The following is a 17504-nucleotide window of genomic DNA, read 5'->3' as shown; positions in this document are numbered from 1 at the left end:
CTGAAAGAAACAAGCAATTTTAATTTTAAAGTATGATAGTCTATGCGGAATGCAGCCAAATATATAAAAAAAATGTATTTAATATCAATTCAAAAGTATACTACCCAACTAAAAAATTACTCAATTTTATAATGCAACCTAAAAGTACATAGTGTGTAGAGGGTATACAAAAATAACAGAAGATCCACTGAATAATTTCATATAGAGCAAAGCAAAGTTAACTAAAAAAAAACACATATTGAGAAGTACTATAGACCTATTATCAACATGTGTTCCATCTCATTATTTAATTAGGAGTTACACTGGTGTTACAACAATAACTATAATATTGTATAGCAATATACTGGCTGTGGTTTAAACAAATCAGATACATTACAGTATTTCCATGCAAGATCGATCAAACATTTTTTATAGCAAGGTCATATAAAAATCCTAAAAATAACATCCAAAGTATTTTGATTCCAACTAAAGTTAAGTACAGGTACTGTACACGTAGTAAAGCATTACTATACTACTGTACACAATATAAAAACCGTTAAACTCCTTTGGGAGATGCTATATTGTTGCTTTACATTCTTTGAGTAGAATAACAAATCAATAGATGTACCTTGCCATTAGCATCACAATTGGTGGTATTTACTCCCCCTTTCTTAACCCTCTGTGTGAAGGTTAAAGTCCATGCTACTGTAAGTGTTTACTTTAAAGACGGTTAGTACTTCAAAATGTTGTAAGTTCGTCAATTCAAAATCAATTAATCCTGATTATGACCTCAAGTCAACACAGCTTGTCAATATAGGTTATCAGAATAACAGGTGATTTTTAGATAATGAAATTTCAATACAAAATGGAATGACAAAAAGAAAGATCAATGTTTCACAACAATCATATAACCATTTTATTAAGCAAATCAAAAAAAACAATACATGCACTCTAGTCATGGAGAGCATTTAATAAGTTAGAGGAAATGTATAACAAATGATTATTAATTGAAATTGTTTACACTGCTTTTAAGAACCAGCTATTAACATAGTTCTAAGAATGCTAGAGCATAACGATGCAATGAATGAATGGAAGGGGAATCACCTATGACTCATATTTAATTAGACCAGAGAACAAAGTACAGACATTGGTACTTGTGGTATAGTATGCTGTAGTGTAACACAAAATCTAAAGAACATAGCTAATGACATGGTAGTATGTGAATGAAATAAAAACTAAAAAACAAACCCTTCTATTAACTTTTATTTCCTTGCGTACAATCACAGTTTAAAGCTCGCTCACACAGCTTGAATCATCCTAGAATAGCCACACAAGCCAATTATCATGAGTATTATCACCATGGAGATCAATAATATATTCAACAAAATCAGTGAAGCGTAAAGACAACTTTCCTACTAACAATGCTGACACAGCGAAAGGAAACAAAACCTAGGTGAGGAAATCCTACCACCTATTCATTAACAGTCATACTAGTGCAGGTATTTTATGGCATATGGGAATATATCCGACAGCTATTTCCCTTTGTTTAATACGTATTTATTGATTTGTTTTTGTGATTAGTTGAGTAATATAATTGGCTACAGATCAAATTTAAATAATAAAAGCAAGGATTTGGAAGGACGTTATTCTGTGGAATTAATTAAAAAAGAATTAAAATTTAATTAAAAATGAATTAAAATCTAATTAAGAAAATTGTTGTATTCAATCAAATGCAATTATTCTGGCCTTCAAAAAACATTTGACAAGAAAACAATAAAGCAAACATACCATTTTAAGATGCGATATTTCTTGTACTAATTCCTTGTTTTCGTCTTCCAGTAAAGTTTTCTCTTCTTGAATCTCAGCACTTTTTGTTTCATGTTCCATGAGAAAGTCCTGTAGGTTCTTTATAGTCTACAGTATAAAAAAGAGACATAAAGAAAATAATATGGATCAAACTAATACAAGATGATTTACAAAATTATATCAATCACATGATAACTAACTGCGAACAAAATAGCATTGCGTCCGAGTTAAATGGTCAGGTGTTTTGCCCGGCTCTTATGTATAATAATTAATATAAACAGTACAAATATCATTTAAATTACAGGTAGCACATTCACTACAATAATATGATTACAAGATTTTCACCTTCTTATGTTGTGTTGTTTCCTTTTCCATCGAAATCAATCGTTGACGTTCTGTTTTATTTAAATGGCGTTCTCTAACCGCTAGTTCTCGTTCTAACTCTGTCACTCTCTATAAAATATCAAGTATATTTTCATTAATAAAAGTAGTAAAATTTATGTACAGATAACAATACACCTCATAAGAGTGAATTTTTGTATATTGCTGATCCAATCAAAAAGTACTTAATGCAACATTTTGTCAACGTTTCATTTGCTTTTTCGATTTATTGAATCAACAAAAAAAATCACTCTTTTATCCAAAATAAAATAATTTAAAGATACATTATAGTATTCAATAGGAACCCAAAACAATCATTATTTTTGTAAGTAGAGCATTTTTAATTTGGAAATTTTACTTTATTCAGACACATGCAACAAGTAATATATACTTATATGTATATAAATTGTTTTTATCAAAAATCATACTGCAAAACATGCTGTTAAAATGAGTAGGTTAAATAATAATTGGTTTCAGTCAATTCATCAATCCAACAGAAACACAATTTAACCAAAATATCTATAAAACATGATGTAATAAAAATAAGTGATGAAATAATTGGAAAAACAATTGAATTTTTTTAAATGTTGTACTGTACAATAATTTGTTTGTATCCACTGTCGATTTCATGAAATTAAACTATGAAGCTATTAAGTATATTAAACATTTGATGCATCTCAGTAAGTTTCTGAGCATGTACAGAATGTCTCTTAGACTCAATAGCCATAGTCTAGTTTAGTGCTGGGTTGTGGAATTGGAAAGTCAGTATTAAGTAAAAAAACAAAAAGTTAATTATAGAAAAAGCATGCACCAATGGATGTATTAGGAATATGTTACTTGGATTGGAAAAAAGATAAAAATAGGTAAAGTGTTTTAAAATGAAATTTCACCTGTTTCAATAGGCACCTTGAAGAATGAGGGGTTCTCTTCAATAGAAGAAAAATTAATTACACTATTTAAAATGCGAATTTTATCTAAAATATCTTTAAAATAATGTACTATTAAAGATGTATTGTCCTCCAAAAACATAAAAAATGAACAATAATTAAATCAGACTTTGAATAGGTTATTTTGTAGTTTTAATAAAGTGAATCCCTTCTGTCAAAAAAAAATGTTTTCAGTTATAAAAATAACATAATAAATCGTTAAATTTAACCAAAATCCATGATTATGCAGTGATATTAAAATGGCATATCCAACAACAACAATTATTTTTCAGTGGGAAAATACATCTTTAAAAATAATTGAATCTTATTTAAGCTTCTTCAGCTGTTACTAAATACTATATTTATTAAACTGTATTGATCTTTAATAATTTAAAAAATTCTATTCATTCAAAATACTTACATTAGCCAATTGTCTATTTTCATTCACTTTCTGTTGCAACATTTCATTTTCACTGAACCTTCCTTCGTTAGCATCACTCAACTGCTTTTTCAATTTTTTATTTTCTTTTTCTAAGCGTTCTTCCGTTCGCTTGAAAGCGCCCTCAACCAAATCTAATTTTGTCTCGCTGTTCTTAAATTGTTCCAATGCTTGTTCTAACTCAGTAACTTTCTGTAAATTGATGTAAATATAATTGTTATCAGAAGAAATTTAGTTTCTTCAATTGTGCATGTTATTACTGTAGCTTCTTGGTTTACAAGGATATATAGTTTCTATGGTTAAGGAACAATACTCAAACATACACAAAAATCAATTGCAATTTCAAATTTAAAGCAGTTAAAAGGTCGTTGCCAAAGGACTGCGACTAATCAGTACATATCAGTCAATCTCTTAAAATGCTGAAACACAAAGTGTAGCCTTATGTTTACTCTGTATTGTCAGTGTTACTGTTATCCTATTATAAACATGTCAACTAACTAAACTGAAATGATTGTATTTATTAATAAACTTGCATAAAACAGGTGCACAGCAAATTTGCCTACAGGCACTTTTACACCTGTATTGAGCAGATAAATTCAAAGTTGGTTCTGTATAGATTTTTGCCAGGAGAGCTTAGGTAATGTAAATGTTGCATATTGTAATCAAAACGGCCAACAAAAGCAATGTGGAAAATCTAGATTTTGACAGCTCACCTCTTGTGTATTTTGACCTTCTAGCGTTTGATTGACAAGTTCTGTGGACATGTTCATATTATCCGTTGCCAGGTTATTTCTCTCAATTTCTAATTCTGTAATAACTTTTCTTAACGATGCCATTTCTTCATCCATTGATACCAGGCGCTGAAAAATTAACATTAAAAAGATAAATCAGTATAAAGTCCTGTAAAACTTGGCCTTTAAAAAAAATGTTTTGAAGTAAGGAAATATTAATGATTATAAAAATAACAACATCAATTGTTTTATTTTATTCAACAAATTGAATTGTACCATATCAGCGATATCCAACATCTTGAGTGTTTGATTAAGTAATTCTGAATCGGCCTTGGATACCACAAAATCCTAAAACAAGAAAACAGAATACATTCTGATAATTGCACTAGAATGAAAGCTACAATTTAATTGCCATTTTAAAGTTTATTGGGAGAAACTGCAAAGTGCACTCCATCAAAAAGTATACATGTGAAAGCATAGAAATATTTATGTTTGTTTATCTTTCAACATATCCAAAGAGATGGTCACATTCAGTTTATTTGATAAATAAAACACAACATACTGTACCTTATTTGAGTTTAATGCCTGCAAGCGCTGCCTTAATTCACTGTACATAATTTCCTGAATACAAAGACATATAATTTAAAACATGATATTGTTTAAAGGTTTGCATTGCGAAATCAAATGTTGATATAAAGTTTGCGGTACACCACGTATATTAGTTCTGAAAAGAACTGGTGAGAAGTTCTTTTCAGAACTAATATACGTGGTGTACAGCAAACTTTATATCAATATCAATGGAATTAATTGTTTAAAAGGCCAAACAAAAATACATACATTAAATTGATCAAGTGTACAAGCATAATGAAGTCCAGCTTCTTCTGTTCTTGGGTGCTGAGTAATCTAAACAAAATAAATACAGTACATTTATTTATTTAACAAGCAGTCCACGGGTTAAATCATAACACATTATAGTGGCTGCAACCCCTGTAACAATAGTGAATTCCTTTCAGTGATACATAAAAAGGGAGCACTGAGGAAAGACACGAGCTGTCGAATACAACTATCGCCAATGAGCAATAGTTATCTAACTGGATTATTAATAATTTATGACGACATGTAAAAAGATTACTTCTTTCTTTCTTCTTTCATTATCTCCTCTCTTTCACTCCTTCTCTCATTGTCTCCTCTCCTTCACTCTTTCTTCTCTCATTATCTCCTCTCCTTCACTCCTTCTTCTCTCATTATCTCCTCTCCTTCACTCCTTCTTCTCTCATTGTCTCCTCTCTTTCACTCCTTCTCTCATTATCTCCTCTCTTTCACTCCTTCTCTCATTATCTCCTCTCTTTCACTCCTTCTCTCATTATCTCCTCTCCTTCACTCCTTCTTCTCTCATTGTCTCCTCTCCTTCACTCTTTCTTCTCTCATTGTCTCCTCTCCTTCACTCCTTCTTCTCTCATTGTCTCCTCTCCTTCACTCCTTCTCTCATTGTCTCCTCTCCTTCACTCTTTCTTCTCTCATTATCTCCTCTCCTTCACTCCTTCTTCTCTCATTGTCTCCTCTCCTTCACTCTTTCTTCTCTCATTATCTCCTCTCTTTCACTCCTTCTCTCATTATCTCCTCTCTTTCACTCCTTCTCTCATTATCTCCTCTCCTTCACTCCTTCTTCTCTCATTGTCTCCTCTCCTTCACTCTTTCTTCTCTCATTGTCTCCTCTCCTTCACTCCTTCTTCTCTCATTGTCTCCTCTCCTTCACTCCTTCTCTCATTATCTCCTCTCCTTCACTCTTTCTTCTCTCATTGTCTCCTCTCCTTCACTCCTTCTCTCATTGTCTCCTCTCTTTCACTCCTTCTCTCATTATCTCCTCTCTTACACTCCTTCTCTCATTATCTCCTCTCCTTCACTCCTTCTTCTCTCATTGTCTCCTCTCCTTCACTCTTTCTTCTCTCATTGTCTCCTCTCCTTCACTCCTTCTTCTCTCATTGTCTCCTCTCCTTCACTCCTTCTCTCATTATCTCCTCTCCTTCACTCTTTCTTCTCTCATTATCTCCTCTCTTTCACTCCTTCTCTCATTATCTCCTCTCTTTCACTCCTTCTCTCATTATCTCCTCTCCTTCACTCCTTCTTCTCTCATTGTCTCCTCTCCTTCACTCTTTCTTCTCTCATTGTCTCCTCTCCTTCACTCCTTCTTCTCTCATTGTCTCCTCTCCTTCACTCCTTCTTCTCTCATTATCTCCTCTCCTTCACTCCTTCTTCTCTCATTGTCTCCTCTCCTTCACTCTTTCTTCTCTCATTATCTCCTCTCTTTCACTCCTTCTCTCATTATCTCCTCTCTTTCACTCCTTCTCTCATTATCTCCTCTCCTTCACTCCTTCTTCTCTCATTGTCTCCTCTCCTTCACTCTTTCTTCTCTCATTATCTCCTCTCCTTCACTCCTTCTCTCATTGTCTCCTCTCCTTCACTCCTTCTTCTCTCATTGTCTCCTCTCCTTCACTCCTTCTTCTCTCATTGTCTCCTCTCCTTCACTCCTTCTTCTCTCATTGTCTCCTCTCCTTCACTCCTTCTTCTCTCATTGTCTCCTCTCCTTCACTCTTTCTTCTCTCATTATCTCCTCTCTTTCACTCCTTCTCTCATTATCTCCTCTCTTTCACTCCTTCTCTCATTATCTCCTCTCTTTCACTCCTTCTCTCATTATCTCCTCTCCTTCACTCCTTCTTCTCTCATTGTCTCCTCTCCTTCACTCCTTCTCTCATTGTCTCCTCTCCTTCACTCCTTCTTCTCTCATTGTCTCCTCTCCTTCACTCTTTCTTCTCTCATTATCTCCTCTCTTTCACTCCTTCTCTCATTATCTCCTCTCTTTCACTCCTTCTCTCATTATCTCCTCTCTTTCACTCCTTCTCTCATTATCTCCTCTCCTTCACTCCTTCTTCTCTCATTGTCTCCTCTCCTTCACTCCTTCTCTCATTGTCTCCTCTCCTTCACTCCTTCTTCTCTCATTGTCTCCTCTCCTTCACTCTTTCTTCTCTCATTATCTCCTCTCCTTCACTCCTTCTTCTCTCATTGTCTCCTCTCCTTCACTCTTTCTTCTCTCATTATCTCCTCTCCTCTACTCCTTCCTTTCTTCTCTAATTTCCTCATTTCTACTTACCAAAATTCTTGGTGTACTTGCTCTTGGTGAGTCTGTTGAACATATTGAAAAATCTTGCTCCGAAGTTTCCAGTAATTGGAATTCTAAAAGTTCCTTTTCATCTTTCACTTCTTTTAAGGAATATTCAAGCTCATGAAGCTGTGGGAAAACAATTAGGAAAATGTATTCATTTTATTTATGCATAAATAAACAAATAATGTAAATAAAAATTTTATAATTTGCCTTGCACAAATTTGTTGTTAGCAGCAAGTAGAACAATGAAATGATTTATGTATTGTTTGTATATCAATCAATACCTACAGTAGCAATAATGCTTCTTAATTAGGAAGCTTTAAATTTGCACCAACTTGGTAAAACTAGGGCATTATAGAGGGCACTATAATAATACATAAACAACAGAGGGTGCTATAAAAACCCTAAAGATATTGGCATCTATAGTTGTAAACATGGGTATGTCAGGCATGCCAACTCATTATTTCACTTATTAAACAAAATGCATGAATTGATTATAAACATCTAACGAACCGATATTATTACCGTATGTTTCCTATTCTCTTATCAATATATAGAGTAGTACAAATTGTAAATGTATAAATATAGGGCAATTGCATGTTTTATCTAAAATATCGGAAGAAATTGCATTTATATTGGCGGGAGATACTGTGTCATTGGTCGTTGTCTGAACCTAGAATCCGGCAAAACTGTGTCATGGAATCAAGTGAGGGATGTACGTCCCAACATGCATACAATGAATTAACATGACATAATTATTAGTTCCCATGTCTTTAGTGGTCGCACATGAAAGCTCTGTATCAGCATTAGTAACAGTATATGAATACTTTATATTACTTATTATTATGGGTTCATTATTATTTATCATTTTTGACCAATTTGAGTTGGGATACTGCTTGCAACAGCTAATGTAATGATGATTGATATTCTGAATATTGCTACAGTACATGAAACCCTGCTAGATACTAAACAATACAATGCATTGTGTATACAGTATCTAAACTGCAACTATAAAAGTCAAATATAAACATTATCAAAGAAAGGAATATAAACTTTACATTAACTATTAACATTCATACATAACAACATTAAGCATTATTAGACATGAAATTAAATCTGAAATGGAGTTTAAAAAATAAATTTGTAAAAACTACCCAAGTACATCAAATCAAAAAAGGAATGTTTTTCACTATGTAGTATTTTTATGGTAATCAGATGAGAGGAGAGGTGGGGATTGGTAGAGAGTGGGGATTTAAGAGGGTGGGGTAGGGGAATCTGAGGAGTGGGGGAATAGCATAGGGTGGGGTAATGGCAGAAGGCGGGGTATGATTGACTGCTCAACTAAAAAGGATGTTTCAGTAAAAATTAAGAACAACATACCTTTGGCTATAAATAAAAGGCAGAAATAAATATAATATTTATTAAAAGAAATGTTAACTACTGTACTACTGCTTACGAAATGACAATGATTGATGATTTAAATACATGATACATGCAAATGTTTAGTTACAATTTCTTTTCTACAAGATTTGGTAAATTAAGACCGATTTTCATGAACAGGCTTTTAGAAAGAAAATTTCAATTCCATGCTAAACATGCTTGTCTAAGATTTTATTAAAACAATAATGTTTATTCATCAAAATGCTGAATTTGTATCGACAATAAATGTATATATTTGCAGTTTTTGTATTTACTGGATGAACATGCCTTTTACCTATTGAAAGATGTACGGAAGGCATCTAGTGCGGCAGACTGTATATAAATAAATCTACAACATTAATAACATACAAAATACAGAGGGTTTACATACGATACATGAATAATGTCACTCATTGAATACTGTACTTGATTCACCTGATACCAAGTCAGTATTCAAAGCAATTTCTGCTGTCTAAATGATCCTCAGATAACTTAGAAGAAGTTTTCAGTTTTTCATGTGATGTTTGGCAGAATTTACTGATCTATTTGTACAACATCTAACAATAGACCACCAACAAATATAAACTCACTTTTTCATTTGATTTAGTAATCTGTTTCTGCATCTTTTGTTTTTCTTTCAGCCAATCCACACTCCTTCCACTATCTATTAGGAGTTGCTGTAAACTTTCTATTGTAGCCTGGCTCTCAATGAGATCAGATTCTAGTTCTCTTCTTATCTTCAAGAACATAAGAAAAGAACCAAAACGTTTATAGACATTTAGATTTATAATTCAAAGCAGTGTATCATTATTATAAGAACCAGTGGTTGTTTTCAACAATCACAGACTAATGAAAACATCTTTAAAGTTCACAAATTCTATGGATGAGGGTACGTTTATTTAAAATACATAATAGAAAAATAACGCTTCAAAAAGAACGACGTTTCGACTCCATCATGGGGTCATTATCAAGTCCAATGAATGAAATTACAACTAAAAACAACTAATTAAATAACACAAGCCAAGGGTCAAAGTTTAAATAACAAAAGACCTATTGTCTAACATCCTGTCAAATGAAAATCTTAGCTTTTACAGAGTCACTTTGTTTATTCAGACTAGGTTTTAATTGTCTGATATACATTTCATAGATAAGACAGTCAAATTTGTTTTTGTATTTCCTAAGTATACTAAAAGATGCTTGGATTAACAATCACATTATTCTATGGGCAGCATTTACAGTCAATAAACAGTGCCGTAATGGCTATGAGCGCTCACTGGCTAAATTGGGAATTTCGGAGCTTATGGGGCCCCTGGCATTAAAATATGTTAAAACGCCTGAGGCCTCCAGTGTTAGAGGGCCACTTAGGTTTGCTAAACCAGGGGCCTTAAGGCCTCTGCGTTATGCCACTGCCAATAAACTGTCAGTTGGCAAGGTCATTGAGACATACAGATACAGTAGCTCGCTTGACTACAGGGTGACTGAGAGTAACTGTCACTTACCTTAGCCTCCCTTTGTGTGTCCAGTGTGCCACCTACAACCGTCTGTAACTGGGTGTATGCTTTCTGTAGTTGTAGGCACTCTTTACTCAGTTGTTGGTAATTTGCTTCCAATTCTGCTTTATCAAACTGAATAGAAAGATGGCACATACTAATTGTAATTGTTTATTATTTATCCCCTCTCAGGGAGTTGTTTTGTTTTGCCATGAGAACAAATTTGAAATGATTTGAACCCATCTTATTACTTTACCTCATTCCAATCATCCTCATCAATTGTACCAGAATCAGACACTAAACTAACTTCATCACTAACTGACTTAACAGCTTTTCTGTCAATACTCAATAAATCTGTATTATTCTGAAAAAAAATAATATTTAAATATTTTAATTTAAGGCTAAAAAATACTAAGATTTAAATTCTAAATGACTTCAATGTTAATAATAACTCACATTATTTTTCAATCTGTCGATAACTCGTGCTTGCTGTTCTAACTTTGCTCTTAACAGTTCTACTTCGCTAACTTCTTCCTTCAAACTGGCGTGTTCTTCATTCAGAGCCTTCTTTAAATGTTTGTTTTCACGCTCCAACCTACTACGCATTTGGTCCTTTAGTGTACGCTTTATAGAAATATATTTATAATTATCATTAATATAAATTAACAACATTTTGAAAATAATTTCCTCAAATAAATAAATCTATATTTGATTAATAACTTACCAATCGTTTATTTTCCAATTCCAAAAGCCTGCTCTTTTCCTCCAGTCTTTTATTAGATTGTTCCATATCATTTAACCGTTTGCTTAACACTTTATTTTTCTCTGGATTTTGTTCAAGTTGGCTTTCCATACTCTTTCCTTCCATTAACTGTTTATTTCTATCTTCTAGCCTCCGTACTGTATTGTTTAATTCTGTGAGTCTCAGCTGCAAGCGTCTTTCTTTATCCGAGTCTTCATTAGTCTATGAAAATAAACACATATATGTATACTTATCATATAAATTAAATGTTGATAATTATGTTTTCAACAATTTAGTTGCAATGTGAACGCTTTAATAATGTCACATAAGTGTCACATTCGCATCATATTCTAGGCTGAAAATAGCAGGTCTAGGCTGCAAATAGCAGGTCTAGGCTGCAAATAGCAGGTCTAGGCTGCAAATAGCAGGTGTAGACTGCAAATAGCAGGTCTAGGCTGCAAATAGCAGGTCTAGGCTGCAAATAGCAGGTCTAGGCTGCAAATAGCAGGTCTAGGCTGCAAATAGCAGGTCTAGGCTGCAAATAGCAGGTCTAGGCTGCAAATAGCAGGTGTAGACTGCAAATAGCAGGTCTAGGCTGCAAATAGCAGGTGTAGACTGCAAATAGCAGGTCTAGGCTGCAAATAGCAGGTCTAGGCTGCAAATAGCAGGTGTAGGCTGCAAATAGCAGGTCTAGGCTGCAAATAGCAGGTCTAGGCTGCAAATAGCAGGTCTAGGTTGCAAATAGCAGGTGCAGACTCAAGAATAATAAAAAGGATACAACTATAGACTGGGAATTAATAACAAATTTGCAGCTACCTATGATAGACTGTTAATTTGAATGTACAAAATGATTTCTCATACTCATACAGCAATGCTATGACTGTATAATAAGGCATCCTGGTGGATCACTTGTATACAAATATTTGTACTGGTTCTCGGCAAAAAAGGAACCGTTCATGACAGGTTTTGGGATAACATAGGTGGCTAGTTTTCATTGATTAGGATCCCTTTAGAGATGGCTTAGCATCCAGTATAGCTCAGAAAATCCCTGCTCAAATTTTGCGATAAATTGTGCCATCATTTGACAAAGGAACGGGCCGGGGGACTTCACTACTAATTTCACCACGTCATTTCCCACGCTTGTGCTACCAAATCCTTGGAAATATACCCCGTAAATGCGGCACCTCCCTGTTTGGAAATGATTAAGAGCGATATATTCTATTTAATTCTATAGGGTAGGTTTTAGTTGCAGTAGTTTACAGTAGAATTCCAATGGCAATACAAAACAATATTAGGCCTGCGGGGCAAACATTGAGTTTTAAATCAATATCTGTAAGTAAACAATTACATTCTTTTCATGATAATCAATCTACAAATTGTGTAAAGGGCATTTCTAATAATATTAACACTGTTATAGTTTTGTGGTTAACAATTTCAATAGTCCGAGAAATGATATCCTCTTTTGTAAAACCAAAGATGTATCATCAAATTTAAGTTTCTTGTAATTCTTTTGAGACTTTTATATTTGTATATTTTTGTAAAATTTACTTACAATTTGGCCTCTGGCCACGATATGTAATTTATTTTATGTAGATTATTATAATAAAAGTGAATATATATACCTTGAGCATTGGCATATTCTTGTACAAGTATTGCTAAACATTTGCTTCATTATTAGAACCTAAATTCTATTTAAACTAAATATTTGAATTTCAGTGAGCCTTCCCTGTGCAGAGATTTAAACCTTGTGACTTGTGATATTATTCGCCTTAGTTGAAATAAATAATAATCTTCAATTAATTAAATGTTTTAACTTACTAGATTATCTAGATCAAGGCTACGGCTTTTCTTCATTGCTGCTCTGGGCGACCGCTTTTCCCATGATTCTGCCATCTTTGTTAGATTGAGTAAGCTTCCGAGAGAATCCTTTTCTAGTTGGAGTCGTTGGGAATAACTAGATTGATAGCCTAATTCTTTCTCCAAGTCACCGATCACTCGATCTTTGGATTTTAACTCATCGATCTGAAAAAATAAGTGAGTGAAATAAACAAGACATACTCAATGTATCAGGTGAAAAAAATAATAAAACGCCAGTGAATCAATTTGAAACCGATGATGGTAATTTAAAACTGTAGAGTAATTTCTACCATGTAAGTTACAACACAGAATAAATTTGTCATTAAAACTTGCAACTTAAAACCAACTTTGATTAAACATCCCTTATAGTGCCATTCTAGAGTGATGGTGTAATGATAAGATTGCACTAGCATGTGATAGGCATGGGTTCGAGCTTATCTGTAAGATGGTTTACTCTCATTGCCTCGTCCTTCGGATGGGACGTAAAGCCGTTGGTGTGTACATAGTGCACATTAAAGAACTTGGTACATTATTAAAGATGTATTGTCCCCCTAAAAAATTAATACCTAACACCAAATAGTTATCAACTTTGACCAAAAATGGATCGGAAAAAAAAAGTATTTACCTAAAGAAAGGTAATTTAAAGCAAAAAAATAGTCAAATTGGCTGCCAGCCAATGTGTTTTTGGTTGAATTTTACCATTTATTTTGTAATTTTATAAGTAAAAAAATTAATTTGTTTTTTTTTCTAGTCTACAGAAATTATTAACTTTATTAAAGCTACAAAATAGTCTATTCAAAGGCTGATTTTATTAATCTTTATTTTTCATGTTTTTGGGGGACAATACATCTTTAACAGTAAGGGATCTTCCGTTATGCTGATCTTGTTGACACTGCCTGCACTTCTGGCTGCCGTGGGTCTGTGGAGGGCCTAATCCAAATCCCCTCAGTTTCCCTTTATGACCATAAATACATTTTTACCCTTTACCTGTAGGATTTAGAATTTTGTACCTATTTCTTCTGTTTTTTTAATATAGTATATACAGCATTTACTGTAGGCCTACATATACAGCTAATATTAGTGATTGAGCAAGATGCATTAAAGGTAGTGAACTTTACAGCCCTTTAGGTGTAGCTTTGAGTGTTTGTGTAAATAAATTAAAATGATAACAAAAGGTTTATGCTAATATGACGCTATCATGGCGATAAAGACACTTGATAAACTGGTCACTACAGGATACATTTTTATGAATTGATTAAATTTACTGCAATATTACTAGTACCTATCATCGCCTGTAGTCACAGGCTATGATAGTAGGACAGAAAACAAATTTCACTCACTGCAACACAATTGAACTATAATCTGATAGATGCACAACTGCAGTACCAAATTAAAAATAGTAACAAACCTCACAACTGTAATTGATCATTCTATTTGACATAATATTCTAGATCCTTGATAATTACACAATTTTACTATTAACAAACGTTGTTACAGTACATTCCAACGCCTTTGTGACAGGTTTTCCTGTTGCAGATGGCCAACGTAGTGATCGAGAAAATAATGTTGCTGAGAAAAAAATCCTCACATAATTAAAATTATCTAGCATGGTATAAAAAAACCCAATAAAACAAATTACCGTACTCAAGTCATCAATTTCCAGCATAATGTTTCTTGAAAAATGCAAGTATTATTTATATCCACCCTAAATTATTTCCTACTGTACATCTTGCTTAAGTCACTTTTAAGTAGACATTGATAGGTATGAACAGTAAGAATGAACTGAGACCTATTGTATGCTACTTATGCAAGTGTGTTATCCAATGAAATTGCGCTGTGTGCAGTGAAGATAGGGTCAGTACTAAAACCCAGGTTAATCCCTCTTGTCAATCCTTTGCTGGGAAACAATGCTAAATCAATACAGCAACTTTTCTCGTTTTAAAGGCGAATAAATTGAACAGATGCATTGTTAAGGGAGGCTTATTGTTTAATCATAATAAGGTGTCATTTTAACTATTTGGTTTAAAAAAAGCTATTGTTTTATTTTTTACTAATTGATGGCATTAAATTACCCTAAACATTAATCACTATTGGATAGGTCTAGCTAAGTGAATAATTTATCAATATTTGTGTACTTTAATACTTCGCAAATAAAAATATTGATGTCGACCTTAATATCACAATTGTTCAGTAATGAGCTACACATAGTTTTACTTTGATATGCCTGAGTGAACTGCTAAGTTAATCCTTTTAGCAGAAAAGGTGGGTAGTTCTTAACCTGTTTACACATTGCTATGACAACCATAAACTAAGATTCCAATGGGAGGCCACTTGTATACTGAGGAAGGTAAAGCTAAAGTGCAAACACATAAAATGTTGGCTATAAGGTCAAAGGGTTAACTGGTATTTGTAACAAAAAATGATTTATGACTTTGTACAGCTAGGATTCTATAATGAAATTGTTTTATTAAGAAAAAAAAAAGATGATGTGGTCTAAAAAATAGTGCCTATAATTATGTATGTTATTCATTCTTAAAGATGAACAGAGTTTTATACTATTATATTAAACTTTAGTGGAACCTTTGATGGACAAATCAAGTATTAAAATCAGTGACTTAAGTCGTGTTTCTACAGCAAAAATCTGGTTAATAACTGTGTGAATAATTAACTCCAATTTTCAATAACCAGTTAAACGGCAGCCTGAAAATAACGGTTTAAAAAAAACACCCAATCAATAGAACGCCATTTAACCTGGTTTTGCTGTGCAACTTTTAGCTGCAACACAAAATAACAGCTGCTGACCTTGTGTCAACTACACTGCAGTAACATTAAAATTTACCGGGTACTGCTAACAATTTCCGTAGACGACCGAAAACTGATTAAAACGGTTTTTTTGGAGCAAAAATTGAGCAGAAATGTAGGCGATATAAAAATTATATTTTAAATCTATTTTGAAATAAACAGTTTACTCAGCGCTATGCAGCAGAAGACCCTTTATTCCTCCACATACTAGAGCTGGACTTGACTATTGGAATTTCTTGACAATGGGTTGCATTGGAAATCATTTCAACCCATAATGCTTAGAACTTTAGCAGCCTAATACGGCATAAGATCAATACATGATCAATTGTTATGGAATTAAAAATCAATTTTGACAATGTATTTCAATCCACTCTGGTGATTTTCATACCATAAAATCAATGAATTCTGAATGCCTACCTCCAAAAATAGCAAAGCTTTGATGACAGTGATTTCAGACACATGTTATATGAATTTTAAATGATTCTTTTTGAACAGCATGTTATGTTAAAAGCTACATTTTTATGAAACATACCATATTTTGTTTAGATAAAAAATGAAACTTAAATGGTGCTCATACAAAACGATATGAGTCAACTCTCCCAAATTATAGCCGTCTGGAGAGCACCGGCTATTGTCGGTTTATAAGTAACCTAAGCACGAAATAGACTGTTTAAAATGCTTTAAAAAAAGGACTTGGGCAAGCACCCTAAAAGAAAAAATGAATTTTAACATTTTTCTAATTTTTGTACAATCTTTTTTTTATCTGTTTAAGAATTTTGACTTTATGAAATCTTCTTGTACGTTTGAATTTTGTCTGTATTTTCTTTGTATTGTTTTTAAGAGGGCCTCTTCAAGTCAGCTGTACTGCTGTAGTGCAGCTGTTTTTAAGAGGGGCTTCTCCTCCTCTAGAATTTGTAAGCAAATCTAGAATTTTTAAAAGGCTCTAAACGTACTAATCGAAATGCCTTAAAAATAAGAGTTTTGAAATGTGTACAGTCAACTCTCCCAATAACGGACCCCCTGAAAACCAGAAATTTTCCCAATACTGTCTGGAAAATCATATTTGTTCAGTCCAAAGGTGTCCGGTATTGGGAGAGTTGAGACTGTATAAATCGAATTACCAATTTAGTTAACAAGATACATACCAATCTTCTCATGTCTGTCTTGGCTTCCTTTCTGATCTGATCAAGTTCTCGCAAATGTTCTTCATAAGAGCGTCTAATATCTGTTGCTTTCTGTCTGTCTGAAATTACCAACAGATTCAACTCTTCATCCAAATGCTTTTTACTTTTCTTTAGATCATCAATCTCTTGAAGAAGCTTTGCTTTCTCAGCTTTAAATGATCTTGTTATATTCAACTTTAAGTCTGCTAACAATTCATGTTTCTTTCTTGAAAACTCCTCCTCTTTTTCCTTTTGGGATTTTAATTGATATTTCTTGAATGCTTCATCATTTACGCGAGAAATCCGATTAATTTCCGTGTTGTGCTGTCTGTTTAACTGTTCCCTCTGGTTAGCTAACTCTTTCTCCTTGTCATTGAGCAGTTTGGCTTTTAAATCATTAATAGTTACTTTGGAGGTTTGTTCCTCATGCTCTTTTACTTGTTTAATTTCTAAAGCCTTTTCGCGTCGTAACTGCTTAACTGCATTCTGTTCTTGTTCAAGCTGCTGATTTAGTTGTCCAATATGAATTCGCATTTCTTCTAAATTTCTTTTTAATGATGAATTTTGAGCCTCAATCGAAGACACCTTTTCATTTATTTTCCCAGCCAT

The 17504-nt window shown here is 33.3% G+C and overlaps 2 protein-coding genes across 3 annotated transcripts in view; both read right to left on the bottom strand.

The window, feature by feature from the left end:
- The window catches only part of LOC140046876 (uncharacterized), a 25966-nt gene extending 21411 nt beyond the window's left edge, over positions 1-4555 (bottom strand). Inside the window, exons 1-6 of one of the 2 annotated variants that reach the window (XM_072091616.1) lie at positions 4539-4555; positions 4245-4391; positions 3514-3723; positions 3057-3092; positions 2131-2238; positions 1768-1893 (exon numbers count right to left, since the gene is read on the bottom strand). In XM_072091616.1, the coding sequence (XP_071947717.1) occupies positions 1768-1893; positions 2131-2238; positions 3057-3092; positions 3514-3723; positions 4245-4391; positions 4539-4541 (630 nt within the window). In that variant the 5' untranslated portion in view covers positions 4542-4555. Of the gene's footprint in view, positions 1-1227; positions 1284-1767; positions 1894-2130; positions 2239-3056; positions 3093-3513; positions 3724-4244; positions 4392-4538 lie in introns of those variants that run through there. The other variant, XM_072091617.1, reaches the window with a different exon arrangement.
- LOC140047691 (janus kinase and microtubule-interacting protein 1-like) lies at positions 4545-17504 on the bottom strand (the record flags this gene model as incomplete). Its single annotated transcript, XM_072092728.1, has 12 exons — positions 16878-17504; positions 12892-13095; positions 11056-11295; positions 10784-10955; positions 10588-10742; positions 10341-10466; positions 9432-9578; positions 8803-8808; positions 7411-7548; positions 5100-5165; positions 4830-4883; positions 4545-4610 (listed from the first exon to the last, which is right to left on the bottom strand). Coding segments are annotated over exons 1-12 (2001 nt in total), but the record flags the coding sequence as incomplete, so codon positions are not given.

The sequence above is a fragment of the Antedon mediterranea genome, chromosome 4 (genome assembly GCF_964355755.1).
Source record: "Antedon mediterranea chromosome 4, ecAntMedi1.1, whole genome shotgun sequence".
NCBI lineage: Eukaryota > Metazoa > Echinodermata > Crinoidea > Comatulida > Antedonidae > Antedon > Antedon mediterranea.
The sequence above is the reverse complement of the archived record's forward strand: the minus strand, read 5'-3'. Positions and strand labels throughout refer to the sequence as shown.